Genomic DNA, 22,486 nt, shown 5'->3' with positions numbered 1-22,486 from the left:
TTTTTCCTTGAAGTATCGGTACTGTTCTTCCAGTACCGATACTCTTTGCCCAGAAATTACCATTTTTATTTCGAAATTTAACCAAAACTTACCTAAATCTCCTACTTTTATCTCCTTTCATGCCTTTTAAATCAACTACTCTTATCAAACCAACTACTTTAACACTCTTAACCATCCAAAATCCCACTAAAACACTTGAGACTAAAAATCATACCTTAATTTCAATCATGTTCTAAATCATTTCTAATACTTCAAACACTTTAATTTAACCCTTGACAAGTCAAATATGCAATTAGAATCCACTTACTGACCATATTTCATAACTTCACATAAAAACTCATTTTACTAATCCATTGATAAATCGTTAATTTCTTAGTTTTAATCAACCTTAAGCTTTCCTTAAGTTTATATATTACTCAAATACCACAACCAAACCAAAAATTTCAAGAAATCATCAACTAAATCTTACTCACCTTTGAAATGGTTTCCACGGGCAAGGATGAAGAAGATAAATTTTCCAGACTTTTCCCTTCTCTTCCACGTGTTTTATATCCCTTAAAAGGGAAGATAAAAATACTTCCTTTGAAAAGACCATAATGCCCTTCTAATAGTCCAACTTTGATATCAAGTCTTAAAAAAATTTCAAAAATAAATCCTTGAACTTTTCAAGTTATTTCAATTAAACCACTAAATTTTGAATTCTTACATGTTGGTCACTAACCTGATATTTAGGATGTTACATACTTAGGATTTAATTGTTCTATCACTGAAATAGGAGTCTCATGCTTCCCTTAATCCTCTGCTAAGGGCCTCACCGGTGAGTACACCACTAAAGAGTATTTAACCCTAATAATTGTAACTACTACGCATTATCTAAATGTGACACTGACACTCACGTGCATTATCTAAATGCAGCAATACTAGTATCTGGTTTCACATAGCCATCAACACTAGTTAACTGAGGTAACCCAGTATTACATAGCATTGGTGAAATTTCCACTAAGCTGCTGAATAATCTCCTGATCCTCACATAACCATCAGGTAGATCATGGAGGAGGAATCCGGTGTCACATAGCATCGGTACAATTCCCACTCAACTAAAGCATTGGCTCAGTCTCACATAGCCGTCAAGCCAAGCTTTAAAAATATCTGTTGTACTGGACTGATGCAATTATACATGCATATCTAAGGGCCCAAAGGTCATACAACACTGATATCGCTAACCTACTCTTCGTGAATGTTCTGTCCTCGCAACCTAGTTAGCCCTTGAAGTGCCTCACACACTGAAAATACCCCACTAAGGAAACTATGGTAACCTAACTACACACTAGTGTAGCTCGACACACTAAAGTAAGGTCAACCCCTCACTAGCCTCTATCTTGTTCGTTCTCTCATCTAGAACGCTATGTGAAGGTTTATTAGTCTATTACTTATGTTAGTTTTTTAAGTGGCTCTATTCTTCTCATTCATTACTTAAGGGTGTTTTAGTCGTTCTCTGTCTCTAGAGGAGTCTCTAAGTGTTTCGTGATTTTACGACTATTATTATGTTTACTGTTCACTGGTTGTGATACTTGCTAGCCTAATACCTGACTAGGGGTATCGATACTATATTCGATCTTACCACTATTTCCCTCAATTTACACTCGAATTAAAGGGACAATTATACGTCCATCATTCTCTATCATTCTTGCAATACACGATTATATTATTTTTAAAATTTGATTATTTCATCATACTGCTTACTGGTACATCCTCTGCAATGATACTTCTTTATCAGATACTTGCTACGTGTTCAACTGAAGATACTTGGACGTATTACGCCTACTATGGTTACTCTGGTTGTAACCCACTCCTACGAGTGTCTATGGGTCCCTTTGGCCATTTATGTCCCCCACAGACTAAGTTCCACCATTACGAATCATCCTTGACTCTTACAGGCCTTAAATGGGTCTAATATAACAATCCAAAGTGAGTAGTATCGATATTCTACTTGTAGTATCGATACCCTAGGGTCAAGTATCGATACCCCTGTGAGTATCAGTACCAAAAAGGGCTTCTATTATTGAAAATATGGAGCAATATCGATATTGTATACCCTGAGTATCAATATTGTTGGGGAAGTATCGATGCTCCCTGTTGGAAATCTCTAATTTTCATCCCAATTCATCTAGTATCGATATTATTCATCCAGTACCGATACTCGAACCTAGAAATGTCTTGTTTAGGCTTAGAAAACACCCAAAAGTATCCCAAATATCTTAATTTAGTTCTTAAACATGTGTTAAACCTTTATAATGTTACTTGGGGTCTTAAAGTGACATAAAAACACCTTTTTACATCTAAAACGTTATTTAATTATGAAATCAAATTTAAACCGTAAAATACTCAACTACACAAATCTTAGCAATTTTCACATTTATGAAAGCCTTAACACTCCAAAGGATTAGAAATACACTACACTGATGTTTAATCTCGAATGAAGCTCCTTGCTTAGCCACACTCCTTTCTTTTTTGATTTGGATGAAAACCCTACTTTTTCTTTAGCTAGAAAGAACCCAAGGCTTCGATTCATTAAAATGATGTTGATGGAGGCATTAGGAATGAAATTGAAGTATGAAATAGGCTCAATAACTTACTTTGAGCTATGGAACTAGGAGAGGAAAATGGGAGAAGAAAATGAGAAGGAATGAAAAAATGAAGAGAATGGGATGAAATGAAAGATATAAAAGCTTTTATCCTTTAAAAAAGTGAAATTGGACAATTGATCCTTCCTCGATTTTCTACTATTAAAAAATCCTCTTTTTATGGCTAATTGGATCCAATTACAACCTGTTGAAAACATTTTGATGTTTCGATATAACAAATTAAGTATTAATGAATTTTTAGATTTTATATTAAATTATATATTTGATTAAATTATTCGAATATCAAAATATTACTCCAAGTTTTTCAAATGTCAAATTCAATCCTTACTTAAGTGTAAAATTCAATCCTTACTTAAGTGTAAAATTGTGTTTTAATCTTAAAATATTTTTTGAAACAAATTTTATAAAGTATTTCGAGCCTTAATCGAGTCAAAATATTTTCTTTATAAAAGGATTTCAAGAAAAACTAGAATGCCCAGAGGGTATCGATACCCCCTTATAGGGTACCAATACCCCTATGCAAGCTTTGGCTCCGAGAAAAATAAAATGCTCTATGGGTACCGATACCCCCTGGAGGTACTGATACCCCTAGTCAATTAATGGTAGAAATATTTGAATTTTACACTATAGGCACCGATACCCTATGGAGAGGTACCGATACCCCCACGCTCCCAACTGTTTTATTTAATTATTTTCACACATTAACGACTCTATTGACTTTACCAATGATCCCCAACGTTTATAAGTGATTCAAGGTGTATTTAAACAAGCTTAGGAGCCATTGATCAACAACAATTAAGGAGAGAAGCTAGAGAATCAAAGAGAAAGCATCAAACCTCAAGTTTGAGCAATTCAAGCCTATTTTCATTCAATATTCATTTTTGCTTTCAAGAACACTTATTGTACTCAATTGTATTATTATTGAGTGTTTTTTCTTTGTTTTAGAATTGTGCAAACATCTTGCCTTGTGAGGTTTTTCTGTATGTTTGTGAAATTTGTATTGTTCTCTTTGGGAGAGAGTGTTATCAAGAATTTGGGGTATAATTCTTGAGGGATTTGTAAGGTTACTCTTTTTCCTCAAAAGAAAGTCAAATTAGTGAATTTATGGAAAATCCTTGGTGTAGATAGCTAAGGTAGTGGACGTAGACTTTGGTTGAGAAAGTCGAACCACTCTCTCTAAATTGTTGTGCAAATATTTTCAATTTTCTGCAAAAGCTTCCACCAAACTTTTTATTGCGAATTCAACCCCTCTTGTCTATTTCGTCGATCGATTAACTCAACAATTGGTATCATAGCCTCACTCATTTGAAGGTTTAATCGCCTCTTGAGTAGATTCAGGAAGAGTTATATCGATATTCAAGTCATCAATGGCCTCCACTTCAAACTCTGACTTCGGTCTTGATTCTATGCCCGTCAACAAGCCTCTTTTCTTCAATGGAGCTAATTATGCTTATTGAAAGAATAGAATGAGATATTTCATTCAAGCAAGTGATATGGGAGCATGAAATATCATAGAAGACGGATACTTCATTTCTTCCACTCATTCAAGATTGTGGTGTGAAACAGAGACAAGAATATTCCAGCTCAACTCAAAGGCTATCCATATTATTTTTTTTGCTCTTGGACCGGATGAATACGGAAGAATTTCATCTTGTACAACCTCCAAGGAGATATGGGATAAACTTTAAGTCACTCATAAAGGCATAGAAGAGGTAAAAGAATCTAAAATTAGTCTTCTAACTCATAGCAATGAAAATTTAAGGATGAAACCGGATGAAGATATCAAAGCTATGACGGATAGATTTTTCATGATTGTCAGTGGTCTCAAATCTTATCGAGAGATTATTCCAAACGAAAAGCTTGTGAGGAAGTTAGTTTACTCTCTTCCAAAATCTTGGCAATCAAAGAAGACGGAAATCATCGAGGCTAAAAACTTAAAGTCTTTAACTCTCGAGAGTTAATTGGTTCTCTCCTCACTAATGAAATGATGCTTCAAGATGAGGTAGACCTCGAGAAGATTGACGAGACAAAGAGAAGGAGAATGAGAAAAAGAAGAACGTGAGAGTTACTCTCAAATCCATAAGAGATTAGAGTGATTCGGATGAAGATGACGATGACGAGGAAATGGAATTTTTTGTTAAACGGTTTAGAAAAATTAATGAGGCCCAACCGAGGAATAAAATTCAAACGTAACGAAGGCTTAAAAAATGAACCAAAGGAGAAAGACCCTATTATTTTCTATGTCAAATCCATAAGAGATTAGAGTGATTCGGGTCATGTCAAATACGATTGCCCGTAATTGAAGAAAAATTGTCAATCCAAGAAGAAGCACAAGGCTTATATGGCTACATGGAGCGATGAGGAAGGTTTCGATGAAGAGGAACAAGAAGTAGCAAACTTGTGCTTGATGGCCATCGGGGAAAACTCTCAGACAACCTTTAACTCATTTGATTCAGATGGTTTATCTTATGATGGGTTATTAGAGGATTATAATGGGTTGGCTTCGGATTATAAGACTTTATTTTCAAAATACAAAAAAGATATTTCAAAATTGAGAAATGAAAGTAGTCTTATGTCCAAAACCAACAACGATCTTGAAAGTAAGATTAAAGAATTGCAAATCAAATTAGATGAATTTCAAAAGAAAAATACTAATTTGCAAAACTTACTTTCAAGAGTCAACGATGATCATCAAAAGAAAATTGATGATCTTAAAGCTTCTTTTAATAAAATTAGAACAAATCATTTTGAAAAATGAGAAAATTCAAAATCCAACTTTGTTAAAAAAACATTTTAAAAACTACAATCATAGAGGTTCCCGAAGAACCTCAAATGGAAAAATAGTTAAAAGTATATGGGTTCCTAAAGAACTCATTACTACTAAAGATAAGGATATCCTACACAAATGGATACCCAAGGGGACTAGAATTTTAGAAACTAATGAATATGGACCCAAAAGAAATTGGGTACCAAAAATAAAAATTAATATATGTTTGTAGGAAAATGAGCATTGCTACAATGCATGAGAAACAAGTTCAAACTCATGGTACCTTGATAGTGGATGCTCAAGACATATGACTAGAGACAAGAGACGGTTCATCAAGCTTAACGACAAAAATGGAGGAGATGTGACTTTTGGTGATAATTCAAAAGGTCACATTGAAGGTATAGGTACAATAGGTAATACCTCTTCCATACAGATAGAAAAAGTATTATATGTGAATGGGTTAAAGCATAATCTATTGAGTATTAGTCAATTTTGTGATAAAGGATACAATGTCTTATTTGAAACAAATGGTTGTAAAGTCATTGACATTGCATCTAACAAGATTATGCTTATTGGTCACAGAATATGAAACATTTACATGGTGTATTTAGATTCCATAAATATGACTAATTTATGCCTAGTTGCTAAGGATGAGCATGATAGTTGGTTATGGCATAGGAGACTAGGACATACTAGCATGAGTTTTTTACAAAGACTTATTCAAGGAGATTTAGTAAGAGTGTTGCCAAAACTAAAATTTGATAAAGATAAAATATGTGATGCTTGTATTAAGGGAAAACATCAAAGAGCTTCCTTTAAGTCCATTAATGATGTATCAACTAGTAGAGTATTACAATTGATTCATATAGATCTTTTTGGGCCAATTAGAACTGTTAGCTTAGGTGGAAAACAATATTGATTGTATTTGGTAATGACTTTCTAGATATACTTGGATTCTATTCTTAAGTACTAAAGATGAAGCATTAGAAAAATTCATCACGTTTTCAAAAGTAATCCAAAATGAAAAAGGTTACTCCATAACTAGTGTTAGGAGTGATCATGGTACTGAATTTGAAAATCTTGGATTTACTTATTTTTGTAATTTTAATGGTATTATCCATAATTTTTCAGCACCTAGAACCCCTCAACAAAATAGAGTTATTGAGAGGAAAAATCGAACTTTAGAAGAAATGGTTAGAACTATGCTTTGTGAAAACAATTTGCCAAAATATTTTTGGGCGAAGCCACAAATACCGCTTGTTTATAATTGAGTAATGATTAGGCCAATTTTAAAGAAAACTTCATATGAACTTTTCAAAAATAAAAAGCCTAACATTAGTTATTTTCATCCTCTTGGATGTAAATGTTTTGTTTTAAACAACGGTAAAGAAAATCTTGGCAAATTTGATGCTAAAAGTGATGAAGAAATTTTTCTGGGTTATTCCTTAAATTCTAAAGCTTATCGGGTATTTAATAAAAGAATGTTAGTGGTAGAAAAGTCTATACATGTTGTTTTCGATGATAATCTCCTTCCAAGGAAGGATTCTTGTGTGAATGATGATGTAGGTATTGTATATACAAATGACGGTAGACATGACGTTGGAGAACCATCATCAAAGGAATAAATGAAAGATAAGGAAACTCATGTTGTTCTCGAGAATCCAACCATTGAAGATAGGGAAGTCTCTTACCCAAGAGAATACAACTATGTCAAGGATGGTGAGATAATAGGTGATCCATCCAAAGGGGTAACAACTCGATCTTCTCTTAGAAATATTTGTAATTATTTTGCATTTATCTCATGTATAGAGCCTAAGAATATTAAAGAAACATTAAATTATGAACATTGGATTATGGCTATGCAAATTATGAAAATTAGTAATACCCGATACCCCTATGCAAGTTTTGGCTCCAAGAAAAACAGAATGCTCTATGGGTACCGATACCCCCTGGATGTACTGATACCCCTAGTCAATTAACGATCGAAATATTTGAATTTTACACTACAGGTATCGATACCCTATGGAGAGGTACCGATACCCCCACGCTCCCAACTGTTTTATTTAATTGTTTTCACACAATAACGGCTCTATTGACTTCACCAATGATCCCCACCGTTCAGAAGTAATTCAAGGTGTATTTAAACAAGCTTAGTAGCCATTGATCAACAACAATTAAGGAGAGAAGCTAGAGAATCAAAGAGAAAGCATCAAACCTCAAGTTTGAGCAATTCAAGCCTATTTTTATTCAATATTCATTTTTGCTTTCAAGAACACTTATTGTACTTAATTGTATTATTCTTGAGTGTTCTTTCTTTGTTCTAAAATTTTGCAAACATCTTGCCTTGTGAGGTTTTTCTGTAAGTTTGCGAAATTTGTTTTTCTCTTTGGAGAGAGTGTTATCAAGAATTTGGGTATAATTCTTGAGGGATTTGTAAGGTTACTCTTTGTCCTCAAAGAAAGAAAATTAGTGAATTTGTGGAAAATCCTTAGTGTTGATAGCTAAGGTAGAGGACGTAGACTTTGGTTGAGAAAGTCGAACCACTCTAAATCGCTGTGCAAATATTTTCAATTTTCTGCAAAATCTTCTACCAAAATTTTTATTGTCAATTCACCCCTTGGCTATTTCGTTGATCAATTAACTCAACACAATCCAATTAAGTCCAACGACTTAAATTATGAAATTCACTGGATTCGCATACCTCTCAGGTAAACTTAAAACTACTAGCATGGAATTTGAAGTGTTATAAGATACTAATAAACAAAATCTTAAATCTTTAAATTGAACTTATTAAAAACAGTAAAGTTAAAAAAATTTAAAGTAACTAAAATATTAATAACTATTTTAAAATACTTACCTCTTAAACCATGGATTATCAGTTTCAGTTAATAATCTTCCTAAACATGCCGCCAACTTCAATAGGAAAATGATTCTCCTCAGGCCCCGAATCAATTGATTGAGCGTGGCTTTCTCCTAACTGAACCTTGTATTTCACCTAGGGATGGTAACATGTTGGAATAGAGTTGGGTTCTGGAATAGAGTTGGGTTCTACAATACAGTTGGGCTTTTGGTCATTTGACCTGAAAATAATATAGCATCCATTCGAATTGATCCAACAAGAAAATATATATATCTTCCATCTGGTTCTGACTTGATCCAAATTTTTAGAGTATAAATTCGATCCGATCCAACTTGACCGATTAAAATAAAGACTTAATTAAAAAATATTTTTTAAAAAAATTTCATTATTATCCCTGGATTGGGTCAGAATTTTTTCATCCTCCACCTGAATCCGACCAACCTCACTCCTTAAAAAATTTGACCCGACCCAAACCCGATTTTTTTTACAAAAATTCAATCCTATCGAATCGAATCAAATCAAATCGGGTCAAAAATCTATCGGTTTCGAGTTAAATTGTCATCCCTAAGTTGATCCCTATAAAGACTGGAAAAAAAGATGAATTTGGGATCGTAAAGATGGATGGTTTAGAGTAAGGGGAACGCTCCTCTCCTTTACAGGTGATCTTCTGTTTGTTCCACTTATTTTCTCTCTTTATTATGATCTTGGGAAGGATTAGAGAAAATTCCAGTTGATCTTCTGTTTGTTCCACGTATTTTATCTTTATTATGATCTTAGGAAGGATTTGAGAGAATTGAATTTCCTTAGCGTAGGTTGGAATTTTCAAATTTTGAGAAAATTAATTATTATTTTATTTCTCACTTTAATAATAATTTATGGTATGTCATATAATTATATATTACATCAATGCTTACATGGATTTCAATGGGCATTTTAACAGTTTTATTGACAGAAGGACATTACTGAACATATACTAATAGTTTAAGGATGAAATTGAAATGTTTAAAAGTTTATAGACTAATTTGAGATGCAAGTTAAAGTTTAGGGATGGTGGAGTGCAATTAACTCCTCTAAAAAATAAATCTGATAAAAGAAAAGGGAGGGTTATTATATCATGCAATGTCAGCGAAAAAAATTATTTCACAAGCATACCTATTTGAAGGTCAAATTGGGCAAATAATCCACCCAATTTATTTTTTGGCCCAATAGGACATCCTAACTTTTAATTTGGGATCTACGGAAATTGCAATAGTGCCCATAGAACTTGTCACACCGGTATGATGAGTTCCATACGATATAATTTTTTAATGAGCTGTGTCAGGTGGGTCTCGCATCCAAAATAAATTTAATATATATTGAGGGACTCATTACCCCAGCATGACGAGTCCCAATAAAAAATATTTTTTCAAATTTTTTAAAGGAAAAGTAAAATAAATAATATTTTAATGCCCATGGAACTCGTCACGCCAGTGTGACGAGTTTCAACAGGTATAAATTTGACTTTTTTTACCGTTGGATTGACTGTTGTTCAACGGTCGAATTTTTTTAAAATTACAATGGAACTCATCACGCCGGTGTGATGACTTCCAACGGCTATTTTCAATTTGAAAAAAACTAGCTGATGGGTAGAGTAGTATAAATAGGGGTTTGGGTTGGATTGATTTATCACTTGTAATCAAACATTCTATTGAGACCAAAAACTTTTGTGTTGACATGGTCTCAAGAGAAGAAATTTAATTTGTTTTATTTCATTTTAGTTTTAACGAAATGATATTATTAATAATAGTTATTTATGTAATTGTATAAATAATTGATTTTCAAATTGTAGCGAGAAGAATGAGTCATTCGTAATCGAGGAATGACGAATGAAGAGCCATATAAGTGGATAGTGATATATCTTTCACAGTCGAGATTATATGGAGCGACGTTTCTTCGCGGATTTAAGGTAATGTCGGCATTGATATCGGCGTTGATTGAGTGTTAGAGTCCCGAAACGCATACATTTCATTTACCTTGTGGTGAAGTGACGATAACTTTGGATGATGTCTTGTATCAACTTAGCGTTCCGATTAATGGTATGTCATTGGTGCTTCGCAACACTTATAAGGTAAATGATGTTATTTCAAATTTATTGGGAAAGGAGGCTCCAGCCGATGTCATTGATGGGTTGCGAGTACAGATGACATGGTTAGAAAGAAAATTTATAGTAGATGAACAATCAACTAAGCAAGTAGTGATATATACAGCTCGAGCATATCTTATGACGTTGATTGGAGGGATCTTGCTACCGGATAAATCGGGCAATTTGGTGCACACCCAATATCTTCCGATAATGGAGGATTTTGCTGTATGTCACCAATAAAGTTGGGGTTTTGCAATTTGGCGTTTGTTCATGAACTATGTAAAGCAATCGTATTCGTTAGAGGAAAAAAAAATGGATGTAGCAGGTTGTTTAGTTTTGCTCCAATCATGGGCTTGGTATCATCTCCCATTTATGAGGCCTATTACATCCTCTCCTATGGAGTTTCCTCTCGCCGCAAGATAAATTCATATGTTTAGAGTTTTGATATTTTATAATATTTATTTAAATATTTTGAAAATGACAATAAATAACATAATTGTTTTAGATTGTGACACCGAATAACCGATACAAAGTTGTCATGTGCAACCAAAGTAGATGCATGCGGTAAATGTTAGTATTTTTTGCATTAACTTTGAAATTGTAATATTAATTATTTAATTATACTAACATAATATTTTTGACAGTTTAATTGGATGCCTTATTATGACTAGGATATCCAACCGTGTCTACCGCCAATGTTCTTTGAAGGAGCAGAGACATGGTGTGCCATAACACCATAGCTCCATTTCGAAATTGTTGAGATTCATGTCGTCGATAGAGTTTTACGACAATTTGGGTTTCACCAACCGATAGAAATGTTAATATATAATATTGATGATTTGCATAAAATAGATGCGCGTGGGAAGCATATCGAAGATTGGCCGATGAAGCATTCTACATTCATACATCAATGGCAAAATAGACATTTACGATTGCCTAATCGTTCCGAGGTACAACCCGAAGATTTTGATTTCACTGTTTCTCCCTACCTCCAAAATTATGAAGCAAATAAGAAACCATACTTGATAACGCTGGAGGAGCAGTCCGAGTGGGAAATAATGAAGGCAAAATGTGGAAAACATCATCATCTTCATCAAATTTTCATCTTATGCTTCCGCCAATTATTATTCATCGCAAGAAAGTTATGGTAGATATGGTGCATATCAACCATCGATGGAGAGTCGAGCGGCGTGGGAAGGAAGTGGGTGGGATCAAGTGCCACCTTCACAATAATTTTCCTCAGAACCAGGAGAAAAAGGTTCATGGGATCATCGTCTTCATCACGTACAATCTCAAGTTGAAGCGATGGCGTCAAATACCTTGTGTACTCCATCATTTTCACCTGAAGATGTATATCAAAGTGGTGGAGTAGTGTTCGGCACACCGGAACTGGAAGAAGAGGACAATGAAGAAGGTAGACGATCACGATGAAATCGATGAGCACCACGTCATTACCATTCTACCACGCCTCAACATCGGCAAGAATTGCACAAATATAAGCAATAAAATTTTTTTGTACTCAATATTTAATTGTATCAAAAATTCATAGCTAACTAATAAATTTGTTGGTTTTTTTAAATTATAATTAAATAAAGTGTAATTTTTTTAAAATTATAAAAAAATTATAATTGTTTAAATTTCATTGATATTTAGTGTAGTTAATAAAATTAAAAACAAAAATATGTAAATTTTTAAAATTTTAAAATTTTAAAATTTTGAAGCTAAAAATAATATCAAACTTTTAGAATTTTTTAACAAATTTGAAGGTAAAAAACTACAAGGAACTAGTCAGACCAGTGTGACGATTTCCAACGGGTATAAATTCAAAAATTGGACCTGGGATGACCATTGTGGAACGGTCAAAAAAATTTAAATTAACTAGAACTCGTCACGTCGGTGTGACGAGTTCCAACGGCTATTTTGAAAATTTTAGTATAAATAGGGGTTTAGGGTGAAGATTATGATGTATGAGAAGTGACAAAAAATTGAAAATATAAAATATGTGGTCGTGGGAAAATTTTGGGATTGATTTGGCTAACAGTGTTTATGGGTTTCACATCATCGACTTGGAGATTGACGATTTGAATTCAAGCTATTATTCATATGAAGAGTGGGAAAAGGAGGCAACAAAGTACATAGTTGATGAGCATAAGAAGAATAAAATGAAAATGAAAAAGAAGGAGAAGAAGAAGTATGAAGTATGAAGTATGAAGATTTACCGAAGCGGCGTAGAAAATGACTAGTTGAGAGGGAAGAAAAAATTAAAAGAAGTATAGAAATTGAGAAGAAAAAGAATAAGACGAAGGAAGATCGAATTATAGATGGATGTAAAAAATTAAAAAAAATGGCATATGTTCAAATATTGATTTGTATGGTTTTAGTTTATGTATGATGTTGTCTTAATTAATTAATTATTGTCTCATTAAAATTCAAAATTTTATTTATCATTAAATGTGAAGTTATAGTTATCAAAATGATTAATTTTGAGTAAATTCTCAATTAAAAAACTTTAATGAAGTTTTAAATTTAAATTTTAAATTGTAAATTATAAATTTGTCTTCTCCATTTTCAATTAAAAAACAATATTGATATTGTTCATTTGGTACTGATACCAAAGGTAAAAGAAGTATCGATACTCACTTGGTAGTATCGATACTACCAGTATTTTCCAAACGGGTCAAATTCTAGAATGCAAAATACGTACCGATACTCATGGGGGTACTGATACTACTTCACGCAATAGTCTTGATACTATAAAGAGGAGTACCGATACTGTCCAACCCAATGGTCTTAAATGACTAGATTTATTTAAAAAATACAAAGGTCCTACCGATAATCATTGACTAACTAGGGGTTTTCCAAAGGTTACTCTTAATCCTTGAAAAAGAAATCACAAATTTTACTAATAGTTTGGAACTAGGGGGTTTTACAGTACATAATATTTTGTAACGCCTATTTTAGCGTCCAACTTGATATTTTGGAAGATGTGGACAATGACCGATACTGTCCAACCCAATGGTCTTAAATGACTAGATTTATTTAAAAAATACAAAGGTCCTACGATAATCATTGACTAACTAGGGGTTTTCCAAGGTACTCTTAATCCTTGAAAAAGAAATCACAAATTTTACTAATAGTTTGGAACTAGGGGGTTTTACAGTACATAATATTTTGTAACGCCTATTTTAGCGTCCAACTTGATATTTTGGAAGATGTGGACAATGTATTCTGTTATGACCTTCACCTCTGCAGTGGCCACAAAGTTTGGTTGACCTGGCTCTCTTTGAGGATCATCCATATCGGTATGAATTCGGCTAGATTCAGGTTAACCCCATAACTTCCTACACAATTGAGGATTTGGCAACCATTCCTTAGAAATTGTGCATGGATACCAGTATATTTCATTTGGGAGGTATTTGAAGTCACAACTGTAAATGTTGCGCATAGTGTGCAAGTTATAACAATCATCAGCATATAAGTATGGGTCAACATTGATGTGCATACATACAGCAACAATGTGAGCGTATGGGAACCTAAAAGCTTGAAATCGACCACAATCACACCATCTTCTATTCAGATTACCAGTGTATGTTGTAGAATTATCTCCCTCATGTGGTCAAACTAGTGTTTGGACAACGAAATCAAAACCAAATCTGGCAAAATTGTGGACAAACATTGATGTCGCATGTGTTTGATTCTTTTATATTGCCTTCTCTAAATCTGGAGCCCAATTTCTCCCATCGCTGGTCATGTCATCAATTTGTGCACTTTTGTCTACCCATAATATACCAAACCTAAAGTAAGTCTCCCTAACAATACTTGCTATTGGGAGATGTCAAGTCCCTTTCAGCACTGAGTTGATACATTCAGCAAGGTTGGTAGTCATATGGTCGTAACGTCGACCCTCAACATCATATGCTTGTGACCATCTATCCCAAGGGATTTCAGCTGTGAACTCATACACATCATATCCATATCTTCTCAAATTTTCAAGCCGTGCACGGAAATTTGGTTGGAGTAAAGCATACCTTAAAAAACAGTAAATTAAATGTTATTGAAAAAAAATTAATGAAGCATAAATAATTAATGACAAAAGCTAAGGTACTTACCCATGTTGATAATCTCATTTTTTATCTTTTTTCTGCTTAAACCTCTTCATTTCATTCGACTCGATATGATGTATACAATATGCAGGATATGCGTGCGGTGGCATCCATCTATTTTCGGGTCAACCAATTGTGCTTAATAACCCAGGCGACTGATCTAAGATCATGCAAACCCTTTCTTGAGTGATAACATGGGAACGCAAGTTGGAGAGAAAGAAATTCCAAGTTTCCTCCGATTTATTTTTAACAATGGAGAAGGCAATGGGAAAATATTTATGTCTCCATCTTGTGCAACGGCTATCATCAAGACGTGTCTGTAGAGCCCATACAAAAAAGTGTCATCAACTTGAATCATTTGTTTGCAAAATCTAAACCCTTCGATAACTGGCTTAAACGTCCAGAACAAGGCACCAAAAGTTATCTTCCCAGGGATAACGTCTCCCTCAAACGTGACTGCAGGATGAGTATTGTACCTAACAATGGTTTCAAGGATGAAAATTTTCATTGCTTGCAGCAGACGTGGTGGTAGCTCATTAAGTGACTGATCCCAATCACCATGCAACAAGGTCATTGTTTTTCGTTTAGCCATCCATGCCTTGTAATAAGTCGGAATATAACCAAATGTATTTCGAATGGATGCCACTAACATAGAAACATGCACTCTTGGATTTTTTTTTCCACCAACAGCTTCACATAAGAGCATATGACATCCGAATCTAAATGTTTGTGGTCATGTGTCAATGAGGTCATTATACATGCGTGCTCTGCATTGAACCTTGTGACTTCCCACAACATCTTCTGTTGTAGGTATGGTACTCGTATCCTCTATTTACGGCTAACATCATGGTGTATACACCTTACAAAATAAGTCTTTTGATCCTACTCCGCGACATAGAATTGAAGAACCCAATAGCCTCTGTTTTTATTTGAAACTGAGACCCAATAGCCAACTCAGATGACCGCTCGTCTGAAGAACCCCAGTGGGCAGCACATAACTCTGGCATATCAAATATTTCAGGATTCCGCATAGCATCATAGTTAATGTCATGCATTGCAACTGCATAATGATATCGAGGCAAATCATGGTGAGGTATTTCAGGTTGAGGGCCTGTCCTTGCCCAAACATTTGGAGTATTCTGCAATCCTTGACATCGTGAAACAACTATCTCCCATACATCAGCCTAAACATCCAAACCTTGTCCATCTGAAGTAACCTCAAAAAAATCAGACTCATCGACTAATGGTATGTCGTCATCGTCTACCAACGGAACAATGTCTTCATCATCCTCGCTAAATTCAGCAGGGCTTTCGTCGAACCGTCCAACAAGGTTATCATCACCATAACTTGCATGTGGTTCAAATGGTCTTGCTTATTCTGTTTTTCAAGCTGGTATTGATGACGTCGGAATATCAGTTGCATTCGTGGTTTCGACATATATCTCCACCATATTATTATTTGATGATTGATGAAGTCCAACCATAACAGCAACATCGTCGTCGTCATCAACCTGAACTTTTCCATATGTCATTGGATTTGAGGAGATCAGGTGCCGATAACTTAAACATGAAACAGAAGCTTCAAGTTTTCTCTCTATTTTTTGCTTCATTTGGCGATGAGATACATCTATAGGGAACATCATATTGATGGGCCTGTGTGACTTAAATACAACACCAACATTACTTCATAGAATTTCACCATTATAATGGACAACTGTGAAGAATTTGTTGCTCATTGTTTGAAATATTTTTGGTTAGATGAAAGGAGTTTGTTGTGTAAGAGATTGAAGATGAAAGGAGTGTGTTATGTAAGAGATTGAAGATGATGTGTACAACTTAAAGGGAAGACATTTTTTTCCCGTTGGAACTCGTTATTGGAACTCGTCACACCGACGTAACGAGTTTCATTGAAATTTTAAAAGAATTTCGAACGTTGAACAACGGTCAATCCAACAGTCAAAAATTAAAATTTATACCCGTTAAAACTCATCACACCGGCGTGATAAGTTCCATGAGCATTAAAATATTACTTTTTCTTTTATTTTAAAGTTTTTGAAAAAAAATATTTTTATTAGGTATATATTAAATTTATTCTGGCTGCGGGACCCACCTGACACGACCCGTTAAAAAATTATATCCTATAGAACTCATCACGCCGACGTAACAAATTTCATGGCACTGTTGCAATTGTCGTAGATCCCAAATTAAAAGTTAGGTTGCCCTAATGGGCCAAATAATCCAGGCCCTTATTTGAATGCCCTTCGGTATACTTAATTATCCTAACTTCTCAATCCTAACCGATTGTGGAAAGCTAATAAAATATAACTAAAGCAAAAAAAAATTGAAGTCAAAATAAAAAAATAATGTTGAGAGCTAGCTATCAGGTTTTATTCTTACATTAGCAAAAACAGTTTTCTTTTTGTCTTTTTAAGGTAGCAAAAACAACGGTCAGTGAAACCTTCACTGATTAGATGAACCAGATTCAGCAGATGGCCCTGGGGCTGCTGGGGCAGAACCCCCTGATGATGTAGATTATGGTGGTGTGTGCTGTGGTGGAGGCCTTGGTGGCCCAGAATGTTTATACTGTTGAGGTGGACCACAAGGCGGAGGCATTGCTGAATGATACGGAGGATACTGCTGATAAGGCAGCATTGGTTGCATCTACCCGAATGGTGGATAATGCTGATGAGGATATTGCCCAGGTGGTGGTGGGGGCATAGCTTGATAGGGATTATGTTGCCCTTGTTTTTCTGATCCAGGTCTGTTCTCCCCGTCGTTGGACGGAACCAGAGCACCCATCCTTTGAGGATCCATTGATGGATAGTAGGCTCTGTCCAGCTGAGGAGGAGGTGGGATGTTAAAATACTGCATAGGTGGGGGTTGGTCATGCATGCCAGGCCCAGATGGCTGGAATTGGTTCTGCTGCTGAGATATTACTGCCCGGGGCAACATTCCACTATGAGCCACTGCTGCTTGCTGTCTGGCTCCATTGGAGGTTTCTGAATCGGGTCTTGGTGCCTGCGGCTTACCCCACATTAGCTTTAGCCTAAGACCCTTTATGACTAGCTTGCTAGAAAGCTCTTCTGCAGCCTTCTCAGCTCCTTCTCTGGTTGTGTATGTAACAAAGGCACATGCCTTGTCAAGGACCATCTTTATTGATTCGATTTCACCATGGGCATAGAAGTTATCCCTTAAATCTTGCTCAGTAATCCTTTTATCCAGCCCACCAACGTAAAGTGTTCTAATGCTTTCATCTTCGGGAGCTTCCAAAGAAGGCATTTCACAAGCCTTGTTAAGTAGCTTCAGTGCCACAGGATCATTCACACTGCAAATATTTAGGGGCAACAACAGAGACAAAATCATTCACAATATTAAAAAAAGCATCATCTGCTGTGTAAGCATATTAAGTTTGTCGATGAATTGCAGCATTACCATTAATATCTAGAGATGAACATTAAAATGACAAGGAACTAAAAAGTAAAAAACATAAAGACAGAATATTTCATGCCTTCATGACCAGTGACATTGCTTTCCACGGCCAAACACATTTGACAATTAACACAACAAATTCACACAAAAGGATATAGAAAGATGGGGAAAGGACATGCTGTTAAAAAGACTTGATAAAATTTTGTTCATGACATGACCATCCCACCACTGCGACCCAATAAGAAGGGATATTCTTTAAGGGCTAATGCCTAAACCATCTTCCAGACAATGTTCGTTCCATGAAAACATAGTTCCATTAATTTTTTTATCATTAGAAAAAGAAGAAAGAAAAGAGCTCACCCATAGTATCGGTCTTTTATATTTTGCTGGGACAACTCCCCATCTTCCGGCATCTCATGCCTATAGGGGCACTCAGCACCTCTAGTACATTCACCCCGCACATAAAAACTGCAAATATGTGCCCGGTTTCTTTTGTAGTATGGTGTTGTTCTCTGAAGCTTCAGAATAGTGTCATTTGGCCGTACCTTCCCGTATGAGGATTCATAATCTAAACCAGCTCTTGCCTGCAATCCACAAATTTACTTAACTAAGCATAAGAGAAAAACAGAAAAAGGAAATAGGATAACTAAAACAAAAAAATAAGACACGCTTATAACCATCAACTCCATCTCATTCGCACAGCCATAGAGCTTTAAGCATCCATGATCATAGAGAAGAAAAGAGGAGACATCACAAATTTACCAACTATGGAACAGTTTTTATAAAAACAATTCCAGTGTTCATTACTCCATCTTACAATTTCTTTCAAAATTATATGCCAGCAGACAACAACTACAAATCAACAAAATCTGAAGGAAAAGCTTTAACATCAGATTTTAAACATCATAACAAATTTATTCCCAATACAGTGAGAGTAATTAGTAAGTGACAACTGAAAAAACCACAAACTCAAATGCAAAGCAGTGAATATGCAAAACTTAACACTCATCATGAATTAAATGCTGGGTACTAAGAGGAACAAGGAGAGATGGTGTATCTACATATCAACTCAAGAAAATGTAAGCTGCACTAATGTGTTTGGCAAGTACATGAGCTAGCAAAAGGGTTCAGCTTTCACATTGTGCAAATCTCTACTAATGCATGATAGAAATGCAAAATATCTTTACAGCAAATTTCCAAAGGCAACTTGAAATGCTTCAGCTACTGCAATGACAACCAAAACAATAGCATTCTATAAAGTAAACAGTTTACCAAGAACTTGCTTGAAAATTTTCATATAAGATGACACTTTTAAGAGGTTCACTCTCTTCATAAAAAGATGCTAAAAGATAGCTGTCAAGCACGAAAATACATACCCTGCGGTCATGCTCCTCAGCAAAATACTCCCTGTTCACATCACTCTTTGGAATGGCATCATTGGAGATTATGCTAAGAGCAGTATCCCGAACTTGAACTGGCAATCCGTACTCAAGATCTAAAAGGCAGACTTGACAAACGTTTTTCAACTTACTGCAAGTCTGACAAAGCTCAGTTTTCTTATACCTTGCATCACGACCTGGCCTCCACCTAAAGACTGTAAATGGCCGTGTACAAATCTTGCACTCCTTATCATAATCTGCTTTTGTCTGTAACCAGTGTTTAAAGAAACCCATAAGAGAAAAACACAGAAATTTATATTATTAAAAAAACAAAAGGAAATTAAATTCAAACTCCAAGGTGAATCTATAGGTTCAGAACCATAGTCTAACTGTCTTATTATATCGCAATCCTTTCTTGCTGCTTATGCAGATGCTGATTAGAGTTATCTCAACCAATGTAACAGAAATACACATGTCATGAAATTTTCAAATATGTCCGATTAGTATTACTATTACAACCTAAATGCTAGTGTAAACCATCTTGTTGTTTTATACACAGAAAATTCATTTGGGAGAATCTTATTTCATTTTTAACCAAGGCTATAGAAGTCATAGAACTGGAAGCAAGAAAAAAGGCAAATGTAGAAACAAACAATATAACAGGTCTACTAGTTCTCACTAGTAAAAAAAATTGCAAGAATCAAGAGAAGAGTACAGTCAAAACCTGCCCCCTTCAATTCAAATTTGATAACCCCTTGAAAAAAATGATTTATTATTCTACGTTTTCACCTCAGCAAAAGAGGGTCAACGGTCAACCAAATTATAGAAAGTTTCTGTATTTCCAACTGCACACATACACTAACATGATTGTTAACATTATATAGATATATGACTAAAAGCAAAACCAAAAACAAAAGGTTAAATCCTTACAAAGTATTTAGTAAATGAAAACTTGGTTTACTGTTCCCACAAAAAAGAAGGCAATTCAAATTCCCTAAACAGGAGATGAAGAGAGTGAGACAGAGAGAGTATTAAAGAGACTAAAGTTAATACCATTCGGACATATGGATTATCACCAAGGCATGACTCACAAATGATAGGGAAGTCGGAGCGTTCCCAGCCATCCGCCTCATGATCTCTTAACAATCGGTGTGCCATTTTATACTTTGCAGAACCTCGTGTGGCTATTCAAAGCCTTTAATTTGTAGCCTATGTCCTAATTCCAACTGCAAGTTAATTTATGAGAAACAAGAATGATGTACCAAACGCTCATTAGCAATATTCTAGGATGAATTTGCAGGCATAACGGAAATCCTAAATCAATTAAAGAAACACCATATATATGTATATATAAAACTTTAGCAGATCTTTCTAATTTAACATGCTACCATGTATCATAGGAAGTATACTACTCTTCATCATAAGAAAAATTAATTTTTTCATTCCATTGTTATGAAGTACAACCCCTATAAACTCAGATGAAAGACAAACTAACATACGTAAACTATTTGGGAGAAAAACGTTCCAAAATTGTAATTTCATTTTTTCCCGTCTTTCATATTCAGCCGATTCGACTACAACCATTTAAATGATATAAACTAGCTAAATTAAAAAATCACAAAAGCAACACACAAAAGTTTAAAATAAGAACATCAAAGGTTGTAAAAGAGAAACTAAAAGGTACCTGAACCGCAATCGATAAGGTGCGCCGGCGATTGAAACTTAACCGGGGAAACGATAGGTCGATAGAAGCGAAAGAGATCTCGCAGGGCAACCGCAAGAGAGGGATAGGGCTGAGATTGTTTTTGCGCTCTTTAATTTTCTCTCTTCAATTTTTTAAACCTTCTGAATAAATTACATAAATAATATCTATACTTTCTTATTACTCCTGATTTGTTCACTATACTTTAACACATTTAAATTTAATCACTAAACTTTATATATAGAAGTTTTTTTAATCACCATCATTTTTCTCTTCGACCATGCGATGAAATGGTGTTCTTTTATTAAATTTATTTTAACTTCCAAGTAGGCTCTAAGTAATATTTTTTTAATATTATTTTTTATATTTTTCACTAATATATTCTTCGTTTCTTTTCATCTAAAACAAGTTTTGATGAAGGCAAGCTATCGACAAAATAAAAATGAGATATTATACATGTAAGTAAGATAGAAAAAAATCGTGATAAAGAGAGACTATTGAATCGAAGAAGCATTCTTTTTTAATTTTTTTTTTATTTTTGCTTAGTTTATCACCATGAATTTGGATCGAGATCTTTCAACTACACCTCCTCCTATCTTCTATGTTTGTTGTCGCATTAAATCCAAATAAAAGTATGTTAGTCCTTTCGTCACTTTATGTCTCCTCACTATCCGAATCTGGAAGGCAACCCTTCGAACATGAGTGACCATCTCTAGCCGAGCATAGGTAGTCTCCTATTTCCTTCTCTTTTCTTTTGATATTCTTTTTTCTTGTAACTAGTCTTTCTTTGGGTTTGGTTGTTTGGATTAGAGAAATTCAAGGAAAAGATTTAGGAATTTTGGTGTTTTGATGGCTTTAAGGTAATGATGGTTGTGTTAGACAGATGGAAAGGGTAGAAAGTTTTGGTGATTAAGAGTTAGGGCTTCACTTGGTGGCGATAGGTGATAACGATAAGATATGGGTATTTTATTGCTTTGGTTAAGAGAAATGATTATTTAGAAATTATTTGAAAAGATGGTAATGTGATAGTGGGTATGGGTGTCGTGATTTATGTTAAACTATGTTTTGATATAATAATTTATGTCAAAATGTTTTTGGACTTGAATTGAATTTATTCAAAGTTTCCAAAGTTTTCAAAAATAATTCAAAGTTAATTTTACTCGGAATTGAGCACAAAATACTTTTCTGAACAAGAAGTACAAATATTGTTCTTACAGTATCGATACCTCATGAACAGTATCGATAATGTTCATATGGTACCGATACCAAAGGTAAGGAAAGTATCGATACTCACTAGGTAGTATCGATACTACCAACATTGCTCAAATTCCATAATGCAAAAATGGTACCGATACCCAAAGGGGTACCGATACTACTTTACATAGTAGTATCGATATGTTGAATTATGTTTCGATATAACAAATTTAAGGCAAAATGTTTTTGAACTTGAATTGAATTTATTCAAAGTTTTAAAAAGGT

At 34.6% G+C, this 22,486-nt stretch overlaps 1 protein-coding gene and 1 long non-coding RNA gene across 2 annotated transcripts; one reads left to right on the top strand and one right to left on the bottom strand.

Annotated features, from left to right (window-relative positions):
* The first annotated feature begins 698 nt into the window (after nucleotides 1-698).
* Nucleotides 699-17,040, top strand: LOC120195622. Its single transcript, XR_005523082.1, has 3 exons — nucleotides 699-708; nucleotides 14,195-14,197; nucleotides 16,934-17,040. It is a non-coding gene; the product is annotated as an uncharacterized LOC120195622 (long non-coding RNA).
* On the bottom strand, nucleotides 16,956-21,097 carry LOC120195621 (zinc finger CCCH domain-containing protein 49-like). Its single transcript, XM_039197589.1, has 5 exons — nucleotides 20,990-21,097; nucleotides 20,359-20,531; nucleotides 19,303-19,572; nucleotides 18,287-18,510; nucleotides 16,956-17,822 (listed from the first exon to the last, which is right to left on the bottom strand). Exons 2-5 carry the CDS (start codon nucleotides 20,461-20,463, stop codon nucleotides 17,159-17,161), a joined length of 1,263 nt encoding a protein of 420 aa, XP_039053520.1. The 5' UTR covers nucleotides 20,464-20,531; nucleotides 20,990-21,097; the 3' UTR covers nucleotides 16,956-17,158.
* Nucleotides 21,098-22,486: the final 1,389 nt, after the last annotated feature.

Source organism: Hibiscus syriacus, unplaced genomic scaffold (assembly GCF_006381635.1).
Source record: "Hibiscus syriacus cultivar Baekdansim isolate YM2019G1 unplaced genomic scaffold, ASM638163v2 tig00117016_pilon, whole genome shotgun sequence".
NCBI lineage: Eukaryota > Viridiplantae > Streptophyta > Magnoliopsida > Malvales > Malvaceae > Hibiscus > Hibiscus syriacus.
Note: the sequence above shows the minus strand (reverse complement) of the source record. Positions and strands in the feature narration are given on the sequence as shown.